The sequence below is a fragment of the Cariama cristata genome, unplaced genomic scaffold (assembly GCF_000690535.1).
Source record: "Cariama cristata isolate BGI_N322 unplaced genomic scaffold, ASM69053v1 scaffold1387, whole genome shotgun sequence".
In the NCBI taxonomy this organism is placed as follows: domain Eukaryota; kingdom Metazoa; phylum Chordata; class Aves; order Cariamiformes; family Cariamidae; genus Cariama; species Cariama cristata.
Window position 1 is genome coordinate 202862 of NW_009624767.1, and position 19460 is coordinate 222321.

At 44.6% G+C, this 19460-nt stretch overlaps 1 protein-coding gene across 1 annotated transcript in view; it reads left to right on the forward strand.

Moving 5' to 3' along the window:
• The window catches only part of LOC104164070 (synapsin-3-like), a gene marked incomplete at its 3' end in the record, with an annotated part of 39308 nt that overhangs the window by 5628 nt on the left and 14220 nt on the right, over positions 1 to 19460 (forward strand). The window contains exon 2 of the mRNA XM_009703289.1: positions 8227 to 8284. Coding sequence (XP_009701591.1) covers positions 8227 to 8284 — 58 coding nt within the window. The remainder of the gene's footprint in view (positions 1 to 8226; positions 8285 to 19460) is intronic.

Sequence of the window (19460 nt, forward strand, 5' to 3'; positions counted from 1 at the left end):
TGTGTGTGTGTGTATACTTGGAAGCAGCATGAAGGGTTTCTGTATTCCCTAGCATACAGGCATAGGGGTGAAAAGGAGGTAAGGCTGTCAAAGATATTCAATAAATTGCATTTATCACATCACTTTCCAGCCTCTTTAGGTATATCACCATCAAGTCTGCCTGTATTTTGGTCCTGCATATGTAAAGCAACTTGGGATCTAGTCCTCCTAAATGAAAGGTGATACAGAAATGTAAAGGATTAGTATCATTATAAAAATAGACACAAGGAATATGGAAAACATTCCCCACCAGGTTATAAATATGCTAATGCAAGTCAAATCTGGAACCTTAATTGCTTTACCAGAGTTCCTATAAATGCATAGAATTTAACCTCAGAATGTCCTGCCTAGTCCTGTGCATATTTAAAAAAAAAAAAAAAAATCCCTCAGATGTCTTTCTCAAGGTTTGTGAGCCAGATTTCTTCTCCTTGAAAGCCAGCAGCCCTGCCTCAGTGTTGGTTCAAGTTAGCCCAATTCCCCTGCTCCTCAAGTTCAGAGAGGGCAGAAGCGAGCTGAAATAAAATATTGCACAATCCTCAATAAAATGATACCCCTTGCAAACAGCTCCAGGCCATACCATCTAGATTTAGCAACATGGAAATGTTTCAGCAATGTACTATTTCGATAATACACAAAATAAAATTGCAGCCTCATGTTGTACTTAAAGCAGCCCCCCACCTCCACCCCTTCCCAGCTCTTTGTGGCCAGGAGGAATGTGACCGTGATGTAGCCTGGGTGGGGGACGAGACCTACAGCAAAGTGTCCTTCCTATCCCGACAGCTTGGAGAAGCACAAAAAGCCATACCCAAAAGCAATAACACTACACTCACTAGTGCTTGTTCTCTTGGGGGGGGATGGCTTTGATTACTCACATTTCACGAGCAGGAGGTGGCACAGGAAGATGCTGGGAGGCCGGCATTGTGTGGGACTCCGTAGTTTCTTCAATAGAAAGAGTGGCTTGAATGGTTGTGTCTGCGATCGTTAAAGTGCTGGTGACTTGCCAACCCAGGTCTCCCCCGAAAACAGGCCTTCAGTTCCCTGAGAGAAAGGGAGGACTCACAAAAGAAGATTTTTAAAACCCTTCTCCCTTCCTGCCCCAAAGCTTCCCTTTCTGTGTGCATTCAAGCCAAGAAAATCCTTCCAGTTCTGTAGGGTGAGACCTTGCACATCATCAGGGACCTCACCATGAGGACTTCCTTTATCCAAAAAAAACCCCAAACAAATAAACATACCACCATCACAGCCCGATACAAACCTCTTCAGGACAGGCGTTTCTTTCCTTGATGTGATCCCATAACTAATAATGCCTCAGGGGTTGTTTTACGGTAACCAGAGCGGGCTGGGTCTTGCGGTTCTTCCCAGAAGGCAACAAAGGCAGTCTGTTCCCACGGCCTGACCTCGGACACCGAGGACCTACCTGCAGCACAGCTGGGCTGGCTCTCGATTCAATGGCTCCAGCAAGGTGGGTCGTGACAGCACCGAGAGCAAGATGGTCTTGCCCTGGGCAGGCACGGGGCTGAGAGCAGCAATACTGCACCCTGGGGCTGGAGCTGAAACTTTTGTGGAGCTCCTGGCAAAGAATTAGTGTATTTAAGGTTACCTTTTGACCCAACCCAAAACTTAGATTTACCTCTTGGTGTCTGTCTGTCTGTCTGTACAGTGCGGGTACCCATTCCTTCTTTCTGCACTTGCCTCTGGTCCATGTAACCTATAATTCAGACTGTGTTTTCTGAGGTGTTGAAGCGCATGTACATCATCCTTATCCACCACCTTTAGCATCCTGACACCCCTGTACTCTTACAGAATAAATATTAACTACCAACCAGTCCATCCTGCAGCTGAACAGTGCGTAACGGTCTCTGGGCCAAAGGAGATGTGAACAAAAGCTCCAGTAGATTGCAGACTCTGGCATTTGTTGAGTGATTTTTCTCTTCCCTATGCCCTGGGCAGTCAGGACTTGACCATCATAAAAGTCCCTACTATTTGCAGCTGGGAATTGCTAAACTGGTGAGAAGCAGTGAAGGGGTTGAGGGCTGGCCCCTGAAAGGAAAACCTTCCTTGTTTTCACCTCTGAAGAAAAAAGGGCACAAATGCATCTCTCCTCCTCCCTCCCCTCCCCACTGCCTTTATAGCATGTTAGGGGCTGGGGGGGTCGAGGCATTCCAGTGGCTGCTGGCCAGTATCCTGGAAACTGTCTCCTTTTTCCCAGTCCCAGCCCCTTTTATGAAGGAGACAATGCAGACATACAGTGAGCGCCTTGTGCATCACTTGGGCCCCCAGGCCCTTTGACATGAGGATTTCGTACAGAGGCTAACTCCCTCCCTGAGGTACCCCCACACCCAATCCAGGGGACTTCAGCCTCTCCTTTTCCAGGCTGATCCAGAAAGAAATTACATGCCTTGTTTTCCCAAGGGACTTGAGAGAAATATGTGCAATGTGACTCCAGGGAAATAATTCAGATAATTCCAGGATTTACCCATGGATCCCTCTTGGTTTATTTACCCAGGTCTCTTCTTCACCATTTCTCTCCCTCTTTCTTCCACCCACTCCCTTGCCCACCTCTCCCCAAAAGCCCCACACGTTTCCACTCTCCTCAGCACATTTTGCTTTGGCCCCTCCGCAGGGTGGAAAAGGCTGGTTCCTGCTCCGGATGAGAAGTCGTCTCCATCCAGAGAGTGACTTGGCTGTCTTTGCTTCTTGTGTCTTGCTCTGGAGGCACAAGCTCAGTCAGAGAATTTGGAGGAATTTGCCATTACAATGCCCCTCTTTGGCATTTATCACTTTCAGTGATACTGAGCCCACTTCTGGGGAGAAGGTACAAGCCTGCTCCAGAGTTTGTATCTCAAGGCCTTTGTCGAACAGTGATGCCCGAAAAAGTGCCTGGGTTAATTCACATCACAGGGGATTTGAACTTAGGCTTATTTGTTCGTCTGAAAGATGGCTTCCCAGTTTCCAAGACATACTACCAGCAATTGCAATGGCATCTGCTACGTAAGCTCCACTGAGGTCTCTCACAGGAAGATTTGAGCTATGTTTCTTTCATCTCTTCCTATCCTAGAAAGTTGCTTTATACAGAAGCTGTTTTACAGGATAACCTGAAGAAGTTGCATTAATTTAATACAAAATACAGGCCCACCTTCAAAGCTGCGTAACGTGTCATAACCTCTGCTTCACTCAACTAATGGACCTACAGGAACAGCTTTAAGCTTTGCATCACTGCACTCCTCTATGTCATCACGATCACTTCAAATCTCTTGTCCCTGCTGGCTGCTTCCTTCCCGATGCCAAGGCCAGTCTTCTGCAACTTTTCTTACATGGGCTGCTGTCTAGTGGCTCTGTACCTGGGGAAGACCTCCTTGGGCAATTTCTCTAGCTGATGCTTGATACCTGGGCATCTTTTCCTATTCCTCACTTGTGCAGAGCATTTTCCAGGCTAGCAGAAGTTGTGCAGTCCCCTGCTGCATCCTTGATCTTGCTGTTGCCCACAGATCCAGAGGAAAACACTGAAGCAGTTCTCTCAAGCAGCTTGGATATGCTTCTCTGCACCAAGAGGAAAAAAAAGAAAAGAGGGAAGAGAGAAGAAATAACTCCAGGAGAGATAGTACAAGCTCTGCACAGCTTCTCCTGGATTCCTGTGCTGAGCATAAGTATTGGCTGATGGGTTGAGCATTCATTGCATCTACTGTTGTTTTAAAGCAGAAAGAGAACAAGGCAGATGTAACTGGTTATTTATCGTATGGAGAGAAATTTCAAGATAATCTGTGCTCTCCTAACAGAAGTAGCTCGTGAGTTTTGGCCCTTTGCAGCTGATCCTGGAAGCCCCTACTCCGCCGGTGGGAATTGCTTCTCTTATGCTGTGTTTCCCCATGGCACAGGAGCAGCACAGAGGTGCAGGCTGGTCCCGGCTCCTGTACTTGTAGCCCAGTGGCCCAGCTCTACCTCACCTGGGCCTGGTGACATGCAAGGCACTGACGGGGGATTTTCTGCCCCATGAGGATTGAATCCCTGTGTCTGCAGTCTACGGGCATTAGTGCGAAGGTGCAGAGGAGCTCGCTGATTTGGGCAGCCCTGACATAGGTGCAGTACAAGCTGTCCCACCTGTCAGTCACACCAGAGGTATAAACTCTGCTATTTGAGTGTCTTACAGGTGTGTTTGCAATCTTGGACGAGTGCTGGCATTCCTTGCTCAGACAGATGCTTTGCAAATGTCTGAGAGGACTAATGTTATACATGGACTTTCTGTGAATTAGCTCTTATGTAGGTAATTGGAGGTGAATTGATCATTTATGACAGGACAAGAGGGCATAGTCTGAAACTGCGCCAGGGGAAGTTCAGGCTAGAAATGAGGAGGCATTTCTTCACAGAAAGGGTCGTTAGGCGTTGGAATGGGCTGCCCAGGGAGGTGGTGGAGTCACCATCCCTGGAGGTGTTTAAGAAAAGACTGGACGTGGCACTTGGTGCAGTGGTCTAGTTGACATGGTGGTGTTAGGGCAAAGGTTGGACTCCATGATCCCAGAGGTCTCTTCCAACCTCATCAATTCTGTGATTCCGTGATTTATTTTTCCCTGCTGCTATTAAGGATGCACTCCATATCTGACCAAAAATTGTTTATATGCTTCATCCAGCCAACAGTCGCTGAGGCAGACTGGGAATGTTTCACGGCAGCTCTGGAAAATAAGCTTTTATTCTTTCCAAATTACTTCACAAGAAGAGGCATCAGGTTTCTTGTGGCCCTGTAATCATGTCAGGGTTGAGGCAGAAAGCAGAAGTTATATTTGTCTGATGCCCTTGCACCCAGAAAATATGTCCTTTTCCGGAGCATGCGGGTTCTTTGCCACAGAGAGAGAGAGGTTCAAGGCAAGCTTTCCCCCTGGAAGTCAGGGCAGACCTTTGGGTGTTTATTATGGTGTTTCCTCCCTTCTAGCTGGTGTGGCCACATTTAAATGCATTGCCTAGCACTGTAAATCCCACCCAGGAACTGTTTTTGAGCATGGCCCTGCAGTTTTCTTCAGTCAAAACATGTTTACGTGCTAATTTACTGAGATCACAGCAACCGCGCCACCCCATCTGCACCCTGCCTAGCCAAATTACAACGCTTCTGTGTTCTGGTGGGTTGAACATCTGGCATGTTTTAAAATAAAGGGATGGCCAGCGAAGCAGTGGTCAGTGCCGGAGGCTGTCCAGGATAGAGGATGGGTTTGCATGGACAGTGCCTTGCCCGGTGTCCTGAGCTGGGGGATGCCAAACAGCTCCCCATCCCAGGGCGAGGAGCTGCTCCTCTGATCACTGGCAATTGGCTATGCTGGAGGTAAATGGGGACACTTCTGAGGCTCCCAGATAGGCTTTTGGCTGGTCTTCTGGGTACCGCTCCCCGACTGCACTACAAGCAGTCTAGAAAACCCTGCAGCATGTCACTTCCTAGGCAGAGGTCTGGAGGAGCCTTGCTCAGGTGGTTTTGGGGCAAAGAGCATCCACAAATGTCTTGCACAGTCTCACCTGCCAGAAACATCCATCTATCTTTCTCCTGCATTCCCATGAGAGCAGCATGGTCTTCCTTTCCTCCATCTCATGTCCACTGTGGGGATCAGAAGCTGTTTCATACATGGCACAGTACTGACCAAAAGACTCTCCCTCTTGAAACAGAGGCATCGTGATATTTCCACAACATCAGCAATGATTCCAGCTTGCTTGAAATTTCAGGGGCTCCAGGGTGAGGCTAAAGTCATTCTTCATTTCAACGTGATAGCCTCAACTGCCCAGAGGCTCCGAAACTCTGGGTGTGAATTGAAAACATCACTCCATCCATTTCAGAGATGTTTCAGTAAGAAGTGTTTCATTCTTACCCTGAGCTGTGTCAAAATGATAGGCTGACCAAAATATTTGGCTGCAAATTGCTTAGCACCTGTAGTCTTCAGAAACACGCAGAGCAGGTTAACTCTCCTGGGGGCTTTCTTTGAAAGAAAGTGATATATTGTGCTGTTAAAAGGAAGTTATCTGAGACACGAGATGAGACAACCTGTGTGGAAAGAGGGATAAGAAGGAGAGGTCACACGGTGTCTCAGTTGAGGTCCCTTGCTCTACTCCAATGACTCCTCGCACTGGCCATGCCCTGTGTGTAACTATCCATGAGCAGAGCCCATACTGTAGAGATGGAGAAGAGAGGGTTTTTTAACTGTGTGAAGGCTAATTTCCCAGACTAAGCAATGGAAGCCTCTTTACTCCATCTGTACTGGGCTGAAGACTGTGTTTAATCACACTTCATTACAAGCTGAAGCAAAGCAGCACCAAGGAGTTTGCAACCAGCTGGTCGGCAAAAAGGAGAGGCCATAGAGGGAGGAAGTGTGTTGCATAAATGTGGGTAAGAAGTATATATTATGAGCATGTTGGGAATAAAAACAAGCTTGTACCAGTGAATAGTGCGCCTCAAATTTCAGACCAGTTCCTGTGAGCCCACTTAAAGCTTATTCCAGTTTTTGAAAAGTCACTGGTTCCAGCAATATCCCCAATGTTTAGGAGCAAGGAATGTTGCCAGACCCCCTAGAGCCATGCCTCCAGAAATATGATGGAATTATTAAGTGCATTTAGTGTTCCTGTTTATTGTTAGAGGCGTGATGTCTCAGCTTGTCTGCTGAGTTGCTTTTTTTTTTCATGCAACACTCATAAATTCAAAAAAGGGAGGAAAAACTGGCCAGAGCTCTGCTTTTTATACTGGAGAGGGGTTGTTCGAGCCACTTGGTCTCAGTCACACCTGGCTGCGACACTGGTCCTCACTGACATCTATGCAGAGCTCTTATTAGCACCATGCTGATGGATGATCTGTCTGGGAAGGGAAGCATGATACAGCCTTCAGATACCCTCGCTAGAATGAAGCGGAAAACTTTTGACATTTTTTACATCTTTTTCTAATAAAATAAAAACTTTTGACTTGATTTTGAGCCAGAATGACAAAATAAACCAACTTTTATATTTACATTTCACATTTCTGGGGGAAGGGAGCATTCAGCTGAAAACTGGTGTGTTTCAGCCATGGGGAAAATTTCCTTCCTACTGTCTCTCCTTTTTTTATTGGAACAAATAGACACATAGTAAAAATGGGAGCCAGCTTCTTTTTTTTGCTAATACTATAAAAGAGGGAGCAAAGCCGGCTTCCCCTCATTTTCCTTTACTTCTTTATTCTGTCCTCTCTTTGCCAATTGGAAACAGAACGCAGAGAGTTACTTTGTCTCTGGAAACAGTTCTTTTTCACTGCTTTCCAAATAGAAGAGGTTTTGGAACCTACATGGTCTTCCTGAAGTTTTAGGGGGGAGGTCTGAGAAAAAAAATTCGTATTTTCTTCCGTCAAGCTTGTTTGGCAAGGGGAAGAACTGGGGAGAAATATCCACAGGGGAAATTATATTGGCAATTTCCCTGCTGACTAATCAATATAAGGGGCATTATACACAAATATGAATAAAAAAACTAAAACTGCCTGCCCTTTTCCTATGTTTTTGTCTCCAGCACTACTGTCAGCCTTCTCCTCTCATGAACAACCAAGCCTTCTGAAAGTGCTTTGTTGTCTGCATACCGTAGGCACCTAGGAGCAAAGGCAGTGGAAGGTGTACGTCCTTCTCGTGGCACTGTTCAACTCTGAAGCAAACACAGTTTCTCAGTTCAGGAGAAAAGATCCTTCATTAGTGACAGTGTAGATGCAGATACTGTTTCTCTAAATCAGCAGCAGAAAGACAAACAGGATCAAAAAGCAGCTCTGTAGCAAAAGAGCAAAAGAATAGGCTTCACGAGTACTTCAGCTGTGATGATAAAAACCCTTGCTCAACATCAGAAGTTTCCAATGCCATGCCATATATTGCTGTCCTTCTTTTACAGAACAAAGATTATTAAATGAGATACAGCAAGGAATCATTGATTAGAGTTGTTGCTCTGGAAAAGATTAGGAGAGCATTTGGTTTTCAGTTTGAAAATAAAATGAGAAAGTCACAAGCCTTGAAGGAACTTTCCAATGCGGTTTTCATCTGGCTTGGCAGGTTTCTCCTGGACAACAGAAAGTTGAAAGAAGTCAGGAATTAGGAAAACATGCTGTGACCCGGATAGAAATTCTTCAGCAAGAAGGGAAATGCAGAAGCAAAACAATGTGTAATGAAAGCCAAAAATCTTCTTTAACCATGTTTGTCTCTCTCATTTCTTCTGCAGGGCCAAATATTTCCAGGGGAAGAAGGTGAATGGTGAATTTGATATCCGAGTGGAACAGGTCAGTGACAACTGAATTGGGCTCTAGGAAATGTGTGGGGACAGGGCTGAAGTCTTAATGGCAGATAATCTGTGGATATTTCTTCTCTTGAAGAAAGGAACTAATGAGGAGTTTTAAGATATGTCCATTTTATAGAATTGTGGAAACTATAAATGAAAATATCTTATTGGGCCACCCCTTCATCCTCCCTAACTTTGCAGAATCAGTCGCTACTTCACTTTAAAATGAAATTTTCTGTTCTGGTATTGGGATTGTAATTTCTTCCATTGGAAGAGTACCTCACCGCTTCATATACATGCCTGAAAAAATGCAAAACCAGTATGCCACAGTACATGTTGGTGATGCTATGTTCCACATGTGAGCTACCCAAGTCTTCTGACTTACCCTGATTTAAGCCTAAAATCTTTGGTTCAAGTACGCAAAATAACTACATGTGGAAAACTGTTTCTATGTTCAAAGCCCATAGGAACAATAAGGAGGTTCGTGACCTATTTTCTGATGTGCTCTGCAGGGCATTGGACAAATTCTCTGTTTCTCTGTTAGCTTTGGCACCAGCCCTTCCTTTCAGTTGAAAACTCTTCATGTTGGAGGTCTGTCTGCTCCTCTCTGTGTTGGTGCAGTGTCTGTCAAAATGAAGTCCCAGTATTGATTGAGACTTTGGATGCTGTTGTCAAAGTAGAAATTATTATTAATAATCATCTGCAGGTGCCTAACTTGAAAGCAGGCATAAGATAAGAGATGTAGGATGAATTGATGATCCTGAAGGAATCGTGCATGTTTTATACCCATTAGGGCTATAAAACTACTTGGATGGATAAAGGAAGCTGGTGAATGTTGTTTGAATGACCTGATATTTGCTGTCTTTATAAAGCTGTTGATTCTGCATTGTGTGTGGGTGTATAAAGAATTATTAATGCAGTGGTTTTGAAGACTTTCTCAGGACCCAGTGCCCTTGATAAGGTGCTCCTTCTTTTTTCAAAGGGGTGCTATCCAGTTTCCTAGGACTGTACAAGAGCACACATATTCTGATCAAAGGCTGTGTCTGGGACAGAACAGTTACCCAGACTTCTTTTGGCAACTATGATACTACAAGCACTTAATTTTCCTCTTTGTCACACTTGTCAGTACTAGGTGCTACTAGCAAGAACAATTCTCACTTGCACTTCTTTATCAAAGTCTTTATTTTGCTGACTACCTCAGTACATGTCTTAAAAGAGAATAGGAAAAAAAAATGAAAAATCACACTTCTTACATAGAAGCATGGAATCAAATAATAATTCAGATTTTTCTGTTCAAACCTCTGATCCAACCCACTCCACCACTCAAAGCAGGGTCAGCTTCAAAGCTAGACCTGGTACTCTTCAAAATGACCTGTTAATTCTTTCCTAAACCTCCAGCCTCTGCCTTTCCCCTCATAGTCCTTCTCTTCAAAGGTTATTGCACTTGAGGTCCTTATAAAGGAACTATCTTCAAACAGTTGGTGAGTGGAAAAAGGGCAAATGTGGACTCTTGATCCCTGATGGGTTAAACCCAGTAATGACCCTCATCATTGTCACTAGGTAGCTTATCACATCTCCCCAAGGACTCTTTCAGGGAGACTTTCCCAGTCTGTCTCTTGAAATCCTTCACATAGGCTGAATGTCCATGTTTGAGATGAGGCTCATCAAACTGCTCCTAGCAGACCATAAGGCTGGTGTGACTGCTGGTGAGGACGAATGCCAGGCTCCTTGCATCCTTCTTTAAATACTCAGCACAGTGACGGCAGCGTTGCCCAAGGGAATGAAGCGCGCAATGGGTAGGAGAGTGGAGGAACAATGAACAAAGGTCTGGGCTGCTTCCCCTCGTCCCCTCCCTGCCCCTCTGACCAGGCAGCCGGGCCTCCACATAGCAGGCAGGGAACTGCTCTTGACTCCTCTAGACCTCGAAAGCAGAAGGGATGGTCACCTTCCCCAGCTGGATCACTGACTGACAAGGGAAACACAGAAGCTGCGTTGCCACAGGCAATCCTCGAATCTGACCTCAGGCCCCTCTGCTTATCATTGGGGTCAAGAGGGGGGCACTTCTTTCTTCAAACTCTGGCTTTTTGTCTCCTTCTTTTTTTGCCTGCCTATCCTTGCTCAGTATTTCTTGATATTTAATTTTCATTCATTGCACCTACCCTGATTATCTAGAGCCTTCCTTGCTGCTTCATTCTCTTCCTCAAGCACAATTAAAGAGCCTAAACTGTTGTGAAACTGGTCTCCTGAGTATGAATGCAGACCCTCTCGACCTGAAAAACAAATGTGCTTCCATCATCTCCTTACAGGAAAAAACAAAACAAAACAAAACAAAACAAAAACCAAACAGGGAATAACTATGTTTACCAGTCTGGCCCAGACCTTTCTCTTTGAGTTCCCAACTCATCAGTCTTCACTACTGCAACTGTCCCGTGAATGGCACACGGACCATGCCATGGTGCACAAGCCCTAACCTGGCTGTTTAGTTCTGAATAAACTCTGCATCAGATCAAGGTTTGACTCTTGGGCACCTCTTGAGCCACTCGGTCTGCTCAGTAAATTCGTTTAGTTTTTCAGTTTTCCATTTGATCTTCCTTCAGATAACCACATGTTATTTACTCAGCCAGAAATACCATTTGCCTTAGGAAGTTCTTTTATATTTTATAGGAAAAAACACATCTGATCTGAAAAGCTAAATAACAAAACAGTTTGAATGGCAAAAATCAGTGAAAGGAAATATCCAAAGGTTAAATACTCGAAAAACCACACTAGAAAAAAGCAACTCCCCTCTTTTTTCTGAATGTGCCGAATTTTTTGCCATTCTTCCAGGATGCTTTCTAGTTGGTTTAAACTGAAGAAAGAGTTTGCCTGGTTGCTTTTTCTCTTCCTCTTTCATCTGCATCTCTATTATATCTTCATTCTTTCTTAGCAAGCCATTTCAGCAATCTTTGGGGGAAGCAGAGCAAGGATAGCAAGTGATGGGTTTTTTTAAGTCATGACATCACTTATTTGTAATGGAGCAGGAGTGCTGAAAGCAGTGCTGTCTCTCCCTCTCTCAGCAGCGGGAAGTCAGTTATCTAATCTGGTTATACACCCCTACCAGCTCTCTGAGCCGCCTCTCCCCCTTGGCTGTCGTCCGAGGAATGCAAGACGAATGTGATCATGCTGTCTCGCTCCGTCTGTCCCCCACACCCAACACTGTGGAAAGCATCGGCTGATTTCAGCTGAATTGGAGAAACAAGCAGAAGTTTCAAGAATCAAAGTTTCTAGAAGAATTTAATTCAGTTTGTGTTAGACACTGGATAATCCACAGGGAAGAGACTGTTAAATGCCATCCTACTGCTCAGGGAGCTGCTTCTGCAAGTCTCAGCTTGTCTGAAAATAGGTTTTATGGACTCTTGAAAAAGGTTTTCTGGTTCTTTGGCCCAGAAATTAATTGCATGACCTCAATACCACCCCCAGGCCCTTGTTCTTCAACTAGGTCCATTACCACTAGCAAAAGACAAGAGACACTGTGGGCATCACCTGGTGCCAGTGAGCAGGCAAGAGAGTTGTCAGGGACACTGCGGTGGGGACACCTGCTCCAGCCTCTGCCGTCTCCTGTCATTCATTAAAACGAATGTGAGGCCTGACCTTGTTTCCACCTTTGTTTCTTCTCTTCTAATCTTCAGCGTATCACCCAAAACATATTTTTTAATGTGCTTTTAGAGGCTGTGGGATGTATTATTTCCCACCCTTGGCTGAAACCCAGGCATGCAACGCCATTGCCTCCTCCCTGCTGGCTGCAAGGAGAGAGGAGCAGGGGTGAGCGAGGGCTGGGGCCGTGGGAAGTGAGTGCAAGTGCTCACCTGAATCAGAGCCCCTTTTTCTTTGGAGGTGGTTTGGATTACATTTTGAGTATTTGGGTATTTTTCCACTACAAGTCCTTCTCTAGCAATGATAGTCATTCATAAGACTGAATGAAACACTGATCAAAAAGTGAAAATCTATTATTTGACCTATTCCCATTAAAACTCTGATAGTTTAAGTTTTACTCAGTGTGGGTAAACCACTAATCTTTAAGGAGCAGCTGAGTCTAAAAGTACTATTGCCATTTTATGCTAAAAATGAGGTTCTTCTATTTTGATCCATGTTGTTGCTTTTACTTGCCTTGTGTTTTCTAGTTTTGAGAACTGCAGTGTATACATCTCCAGATTTTTTCTCTAGAAGTACAAATGCTAGAGAAATTCTTTTAGAAATAAAAAGTATATGTTTGATTAAATGACTCTAAGGCTAACTTGAGCTTAAAGAAGAATCTTAATGTGCCACACAATTTGACCACATATTACTTTTAGTCTCTCCTGAAATTAATTTTGCTTTTATGTTCTCAGTCCTTCACTGGCCAGAGGACAGGAGGCATTAGGAAACACAGTATATTCAGGAAAAGGAGGAATTATACCATAGGCCTTATGCTCTGTCAAGGGTTTTCCATCACTAGAGGCAACTGGTAGTAATTCAGCACCTCCTTCCCCAATCTCTCTGCCCTGTTCCAGAGAAAACTAAGTCTTGCATGCTCTAAGGATTTCATATGACCCTGGGGTTTCCCATATGGGTCAAAACACACCCCAGGTGGGGGTCTCCTTGCACGTCAGGCATGCCCCATGCACAAGGGGGATGCCCCAAGGCCGTGCATCCTCAGCACACCCAGGTACAAGCAGAAGAGAACTGGGGCTGAGATCCAGACAACTGCAAACCCATCGGACAGACCGTGACACTGTGGGTGATGGCCAGATGAGTGGAAGACTTGCCACCTGTCTGGGACAGAGATGCCCACAAAGCAGGAGATGTGCAGAGCGGGAATCACTGGGATGACCATGGAGACCTGACTTAAGAGACGAGACTGAAAGAGTCGAGTTTGTTTATCCTGCCAAAACAGAGGCTAAAGGAGACATGACTGCTTTTAATAAATACACTGGTTTAAGAAGGGTTTTGTGACATGGTGCCTGCAGTAGCAAGGCATTAGGCCCTATGGCTCCGGTGGGCTTTTCCAGTCCTGTGCCCTGCGTTGACCGATGAGAGCCCAGGAGGGAGAGAGAAGAGCACAGACCTAGCAGGCAAGAGCAAGCAGCACTTCTTAGAGAGGGTCTGCCACCTTCGGGGTACCCCTCCTTCAGATATTTCCCAAAGGCATTTTAATATATTCAGAGACATTTTTCCTGACATTGGCTAATTGATAGCAGAGGGGGGTGAAAAGGGTGAGGAGGGAGTGACGAGGCCAAAAGGTTCATCTAAATTTTTATTCCTGTTTTTAATCCACCCGTCTCCTTCCCACCACTTCCTGCTGTGACGAGGTGGGTCAGTCTGTCCGTCTCACACACATTCTTCTCGCGCAGCTCATTCACTTGTTCCCGCTGCCTGGTTTATTTTCAGGGAATGATTATTCAGTGAACTCCTATGTACATGCTTCTGGAAAAGTCTTGTGGTATAGATTATGACTCCGTTGGCAGCATTGTCAGGAAAAAAGTTGTACTTGGCACTCATAGAAGGTAATTGTAACACAAATCATGAATTCCAGCTCCATTGTACTTCCCGTCCTAAAGAGATATTTCCATGTGCAGCATAAAGGGCTCCTTTCAAAAGGCAGAGTCTGATAGGCCCATGTGTCATGAAAGGAGAATTAGCCTCTTATCAAATAACTGTATAATTTTTATTCATTATATGTTTAGGGTTTGGGTTTTTTTATGAACTGAAAGCCAGAAAGCAGTTCAAGAACAGCAACAGCAGTTCTCATAGTTTTGCCACATACAAGCATTCAGAAAGCATGAATAAAGCGATCTGGAGAAATAGCAAGAATGACTCAAAAATCATGAATTTCTTAAACAAATAGTATCTTAAATTTTTTTTTAATTTCCATTGGCTTTCGGAGGCCTACAGAGTTCATGTTTTTGAGCTATCTCCTGGGATCAAAGGGTTTAGAAATGTGCTTTTGTTAGAGCTCCAATCTTTTGGGCAGTCATACAACTTCTGAAAAGAAAATTTGAGACAATTCCAAATGCCATCAGAGCTGATGCACCAAAAGGCACTCACACAGGTCACGGCATGTGGACCTTCAGCATCAGCACTGTCTATACCCTAGGAACATGCATCCTGGCTTCAGGACTTGTGAAGCGCAGTTGTAGAAGCTCCCCTTGGAGCCACACAGCAGCATACCCCTCCCAGCTGGACCCTCTCCATCCCTTTCTCCCAGAGAGCAATCCCAGTACTGAGGGCAGGTGGGGAGCAGGGTGCCTTGCCAAGGGAAATGTCTCGGGAAAGAGACATGGGGAACCAGGCTGTGTAATCTGTCATCCTGCACGCATGTGAACACCAAGCACGCACAGCTCCAACCCTCCCACTATTCACATCCATAGGATCTGTTCACCCTTGTGCCTGTGCAGGACATGGGGATCGCTTACTTCCCCCCTGAAATGCTTGTACTGATTGTAGTGAAATGTGCTGTTACAGGAATGCAGTCTCATGTCTGCCAAAGTCTGTCTGTCTTTGTACATATTGGAAGATGCACCAAAACCTAAAGCATAAAATCCACCGTGGAATGTGTGTGATTTGATTAGACAGTAGTAATTCCTCATCCCAAGTGCCTAAGCCATGACACGGAACAACCTGTTATCCTGACTGCATTTTATGTCACGGGGCAGGGGGAAAAAAACAGACAAGTAGTGATAATTCGTGAGGAGTTTCAGGAGCAAGACTGGGAGAGGGAAGAGCTTTGGTTAGAGCACAGTCAGTGGGCAGGGGAGAGCCAGAGGAGACATGGAGACTGAGGAGCTCCGGTCACACGAGAGACCCAGTGCCCTGCAAGTCACCTGTAGCTCCAGTGCCACCAGTCAACCCACCTTCCTCCATGCCCATATGGGTGAGAGGGACCAGTCAGATCAAATATCAAACTCATGCATGGGATCCTGACATGGGTACTCTGCATTGCCTTACGGAAAACTGTGTACTGTAGTGGTAGCTCAGTGCTGCGATTTAAGTGATGGAATAACCCCCCAAAAAGCCACAGTAGGTGTTGTACCATATGGTGTGCTGCACTGAGGAAAGTGCAAAGATTCCCTGGTATTGCTAACATCCTCTCTGTTATTTTTGTGTATGTGTGGTATATATGCAAATGGAGGTATATATGCAAATATCTATACAGAAGTCTAATATAACTTTGTGTCTCCCTTTTAAGCAATAATCAACCTGAGTAGCTTTCAGTTAGGTTACGTACAGATGAGAGTTTAGAAAGTTCAGTAGCTAAAAAAGTGTGCTTGTTGCTGCATGGACACACTAAACCTGCTTGCTTTAAAAAAAGAAAAAATGAGACACCATGCCCCCAAAACACAAATCCAAAACCCTGTCTTACATCGCTATTCCTGCATTCCTGTGCCACAATGAAGATGAACTGACTCTCAACGTCTGCTAAAGGAGCAAATTGGGATGCTTTCCTGGCATTCCCCTTTGGCATGGAGAGAGAAGATTAATAAGGACATCTGCCAGACACCAAACTTATCACAGGACTGTCAAGGCTGGAAGGCACATCTGGATATCCCACAGTCCAATATCCTGCTCTGAGCAAGGTCACCTAGAGCAGGCTGCCCAAAACCATGGCCAATAAAGATTTTAGTGTCTCCGGGGATGGAGACTCCACAGCCTCTCAGGGCAACCTATTCCAGTGTTGGACCATCATTGCAATAAAAAGGGAGTTTGCTTGTGTTTGTATGGAATTTAGTGTATTTCATTTTGTGCCCATTGCCCCTTGTCCTTTATCTGGGCACCACTGAGAAGAGTATGGCTCCATAATAAAAAGGGAGTTTTCTTGTGTTTGCATGGAATTTAGTGTATTTCATTTTGTGCCTATTGCCCCTTGTCCTTTACCTGGGCACCACTGAGAAGAGTATGGCTCCATCTTCTTTATTACCTCCTGTCAGGTTTTTATAGACTTTGGCAAATCTCCCCCTTATGCATCAGTCATCAATGGCAGATGCACAAGATGAGAAACTGAAGACAAGTCAGTAGCCTAGACAAGGCAATGCAAGGATTACAGTGGATCTCAGCCAGAATATGAGTTAAAAAATAGTCACGTTGCTGCACATATGACAAAACCATACTGGAACATATGAACAGCAGTATTATACGTAAGGTGAGCAGCCTTACATCTTACTCAACAATAGTCAGGTCTCTGCTGAAGGATCATGGTGAGTTTGGGCCACTACAACTCAAGGAAGTCGCAGACCTGTCAGAGAGGATCCCAGTGACAGCAACAACATTGATCACTGCTGAAAAATATCACCTACAAAAAAATCTTACAAGAATGGGGTTGATTTTGTCTAGGGAATAAAAGGAAGAAGGAAAGGTAAGTCCTCAAGTTCTGCAGGAGGAAGTAATGGACAAAAAAATTGCAGTCTTAAAAAGTAAGGGGAGAGGTTTAGGTTGGACATTGGGAAAACTTTCCAAGGTTGTTAAGGCACAGATTGCCTGAGAAGGTTCCTTGTCTGTGGAAGAAACAAGAAGATTATGTAGAATCTGCACACAACAGCAGAGGTAGAGCTGATCCTGCCTTAGGAAAGAGAGAGAGACTATGTGATGTCTTGAAGTCCTTCCAACACAACATCTTTTTATCCTATGAAAAAATGCTTAAAATCCACCTTGAACGTGTGCTTCCCATGAATCATTAATAGGTACAGCTACCAAGCCAGGCATTTCTACTATCACATGACTTAAAATGACAAAATCCTCCTTGATGGGAGAAACTGGGAGTAGCTTAAGGTTTTGCCCAAATGATCTGGAGAGATTTTGGAAGCTGAATACCTGAAATAGGCATTTTTAACAGAACTATCCTCAAAATATTTGTGGGTATCCTCCCAGATCTGGGCCTCACAGAGGTACAAAATATTTCTACTCCCACTGTCTGTATTACGTTATTCTTCAAGATGGATTGTGTCACGTTTGTCACACATGGTTCACTCTTGCCCTGAATGTTTTTGCAGCCACTGGCACCATTGCAAAGCAAGTATAAAACACCATCAGGACAATGTAATGCCTTCTTCTGTTCAATGAGTCCTACCGCAAATGAATCTGCAGGGCCACGGGGAGCTGGGCTCTCCTGTTTTATGCATAGTTACCTGTCACTCTATCTGCATGGGTTGCTTTCAAAGACCTCTTTGTCTGCAAGGTAAATTCAGGCTGGAGATGATCTCAGACTTGAACTCCCAGCCAAGGGAAGTCATCAGGCTACAAAACCCACAAAGTTAAAAATACAGGGAGCACTGGAAAATCAACAGGAAACAATTTCTGCTGACTGAAGTTTTCAGCCTTCTTCCAAACGCCAGCTAGCAGCAGCCCGTCGGATGGGACAAAGCAGCTACATGAAAGCAGCAACGGTCCTTAACTTAGTCTGTTAGAGCAGGAGCGAATGCCAGGAAAAGATTAGGATTGTTCCTCAGCTATGATTGTATATCTGGATGTTTGGGGGCGAGATAGCCAAGTCCCCCAGACCCTCTCTCCATTCCTCCCTCCTTGCCAGAGTTCCCTGGACAATGGTTGCCAAAGGGGATTTCTCCCTTTCTTCTGGCTCTTGACATTAGCAGGCCTGAAATTGGTCCTGGCAGTTTGGTATGAAGTACTTACCAGCTCGGGGGATTCCCAGGCCTGTTTAGATGTCAGGTGTCTGAACATAGCTTTGTTTGGTCTGACTGCCTGTCAGACCAACTTAGTTAGATTGTAAGTGCCAGCCATCAAATGAAGATTGCCCATTTTCACCCTCAGCAAAGCAAAATGTTAAGCTCTTTAGTACAAAACCATTATGGAAAAAATTACAGAAGAAAAGCATAAAAACCATGAAAACACAGACCTAAAATTTCCTTCTCTTGCTCTGGTGTTCACATCAGATGATGCACCCCTCAGGTGCAGAAGCTGAAGGTCCAGCTCAGTAACACTCTACTTTTAGAGCGGGACAACGCTGAGGCGCACGCAGATGCAGAGATCGGAAAACCATCCTTTCATCTCCCCGGTCCATAGACCCTCTTGAGCCTACATGTAAGCTAACGAGCTTGCCTTGACCCACTGGGAGCTCACTGATGGTACCCAGAGCATCTGCACTTGCTGAATTTGTTCAAGGTGCACTCCCTCCTCCCTACATCTACTGAGATTTTTAAAATGTATAAAACGCAGGTGCCTTCTAGAGGTACATATTGTCTTATCTCTGATCCAATATGACCACTGAAGAAGTGTGGCTGTGGCCAAGGTAACACCATGCAATCTCATAAAAAAAGCCCAGCCAGTCACCTGAACCACTGCCATTCCCTCTGTGTGTGAGTGTGTGTGAGTGTGTGTGTGTGTGTTTGAAGTAGGATTTATTTCTTGGCAACAGGAATTTTCCCCCTCCTTTCATTGTAATTGGGAGTTACAATGATGTAAGATCACGTAAGGGTGTTGCTTTGAAAAGTTTACACAGGGCCGCAGACATGAAATCTCATTACATCATCAGGTCACCAGTCCACGGTCATTGCTTTAAAATTATGTTGATTTTAAAAAAAGAAAGTTGGAAGTGATTTTTTCATTTGTTGTCTGGTCTCTGAGCCTTTACAGGTGCACTAGTTATCCATTGGTAAGTTTTTTCCGTGCGTTCATGAGGACAAAAAATGAGCTTTTTTTCGTTTTTTTTTTTCTTTGTATTAAAGTTGTTCCTGGCACTATATTTTTGGGTCCAGCTAGTAGAAGTATCAGAAGACCATTAAATAGTACAAGGTTCTCAATATCACCAGCATTGGCAACACCATCTGAGTGCTCTGATATTAGGTAGCCACTGATTAGAAGATGAATTTACTGTTGTCCTGTCTCCATCATATTAAGTCTGAAAGGAACATCTTAACAGGAAGGGGAAAAAAAGCTGTTCAAATGGAGAAGACAAAATTTTCTGCCTCAAAAAATGAAACCTTATTATTTATATTTATATACACAGGCACTAATTTAGTATAGGATTCTGAATCTGTACAGGTATGTTTGCGTGGAAAGGGAGGACTTGCATGGCACAATAGTAAGCTATTCTAGTTTAAGGTCTACTGATTTGCTCATAAAGAGCAGAGTTTGGATTTGAAGCCCAAGACCAGCTCAGCCCAAGATCAGCTAATCCTGCCATCCTCCTCGCAGTGAGAGTGGCAGGC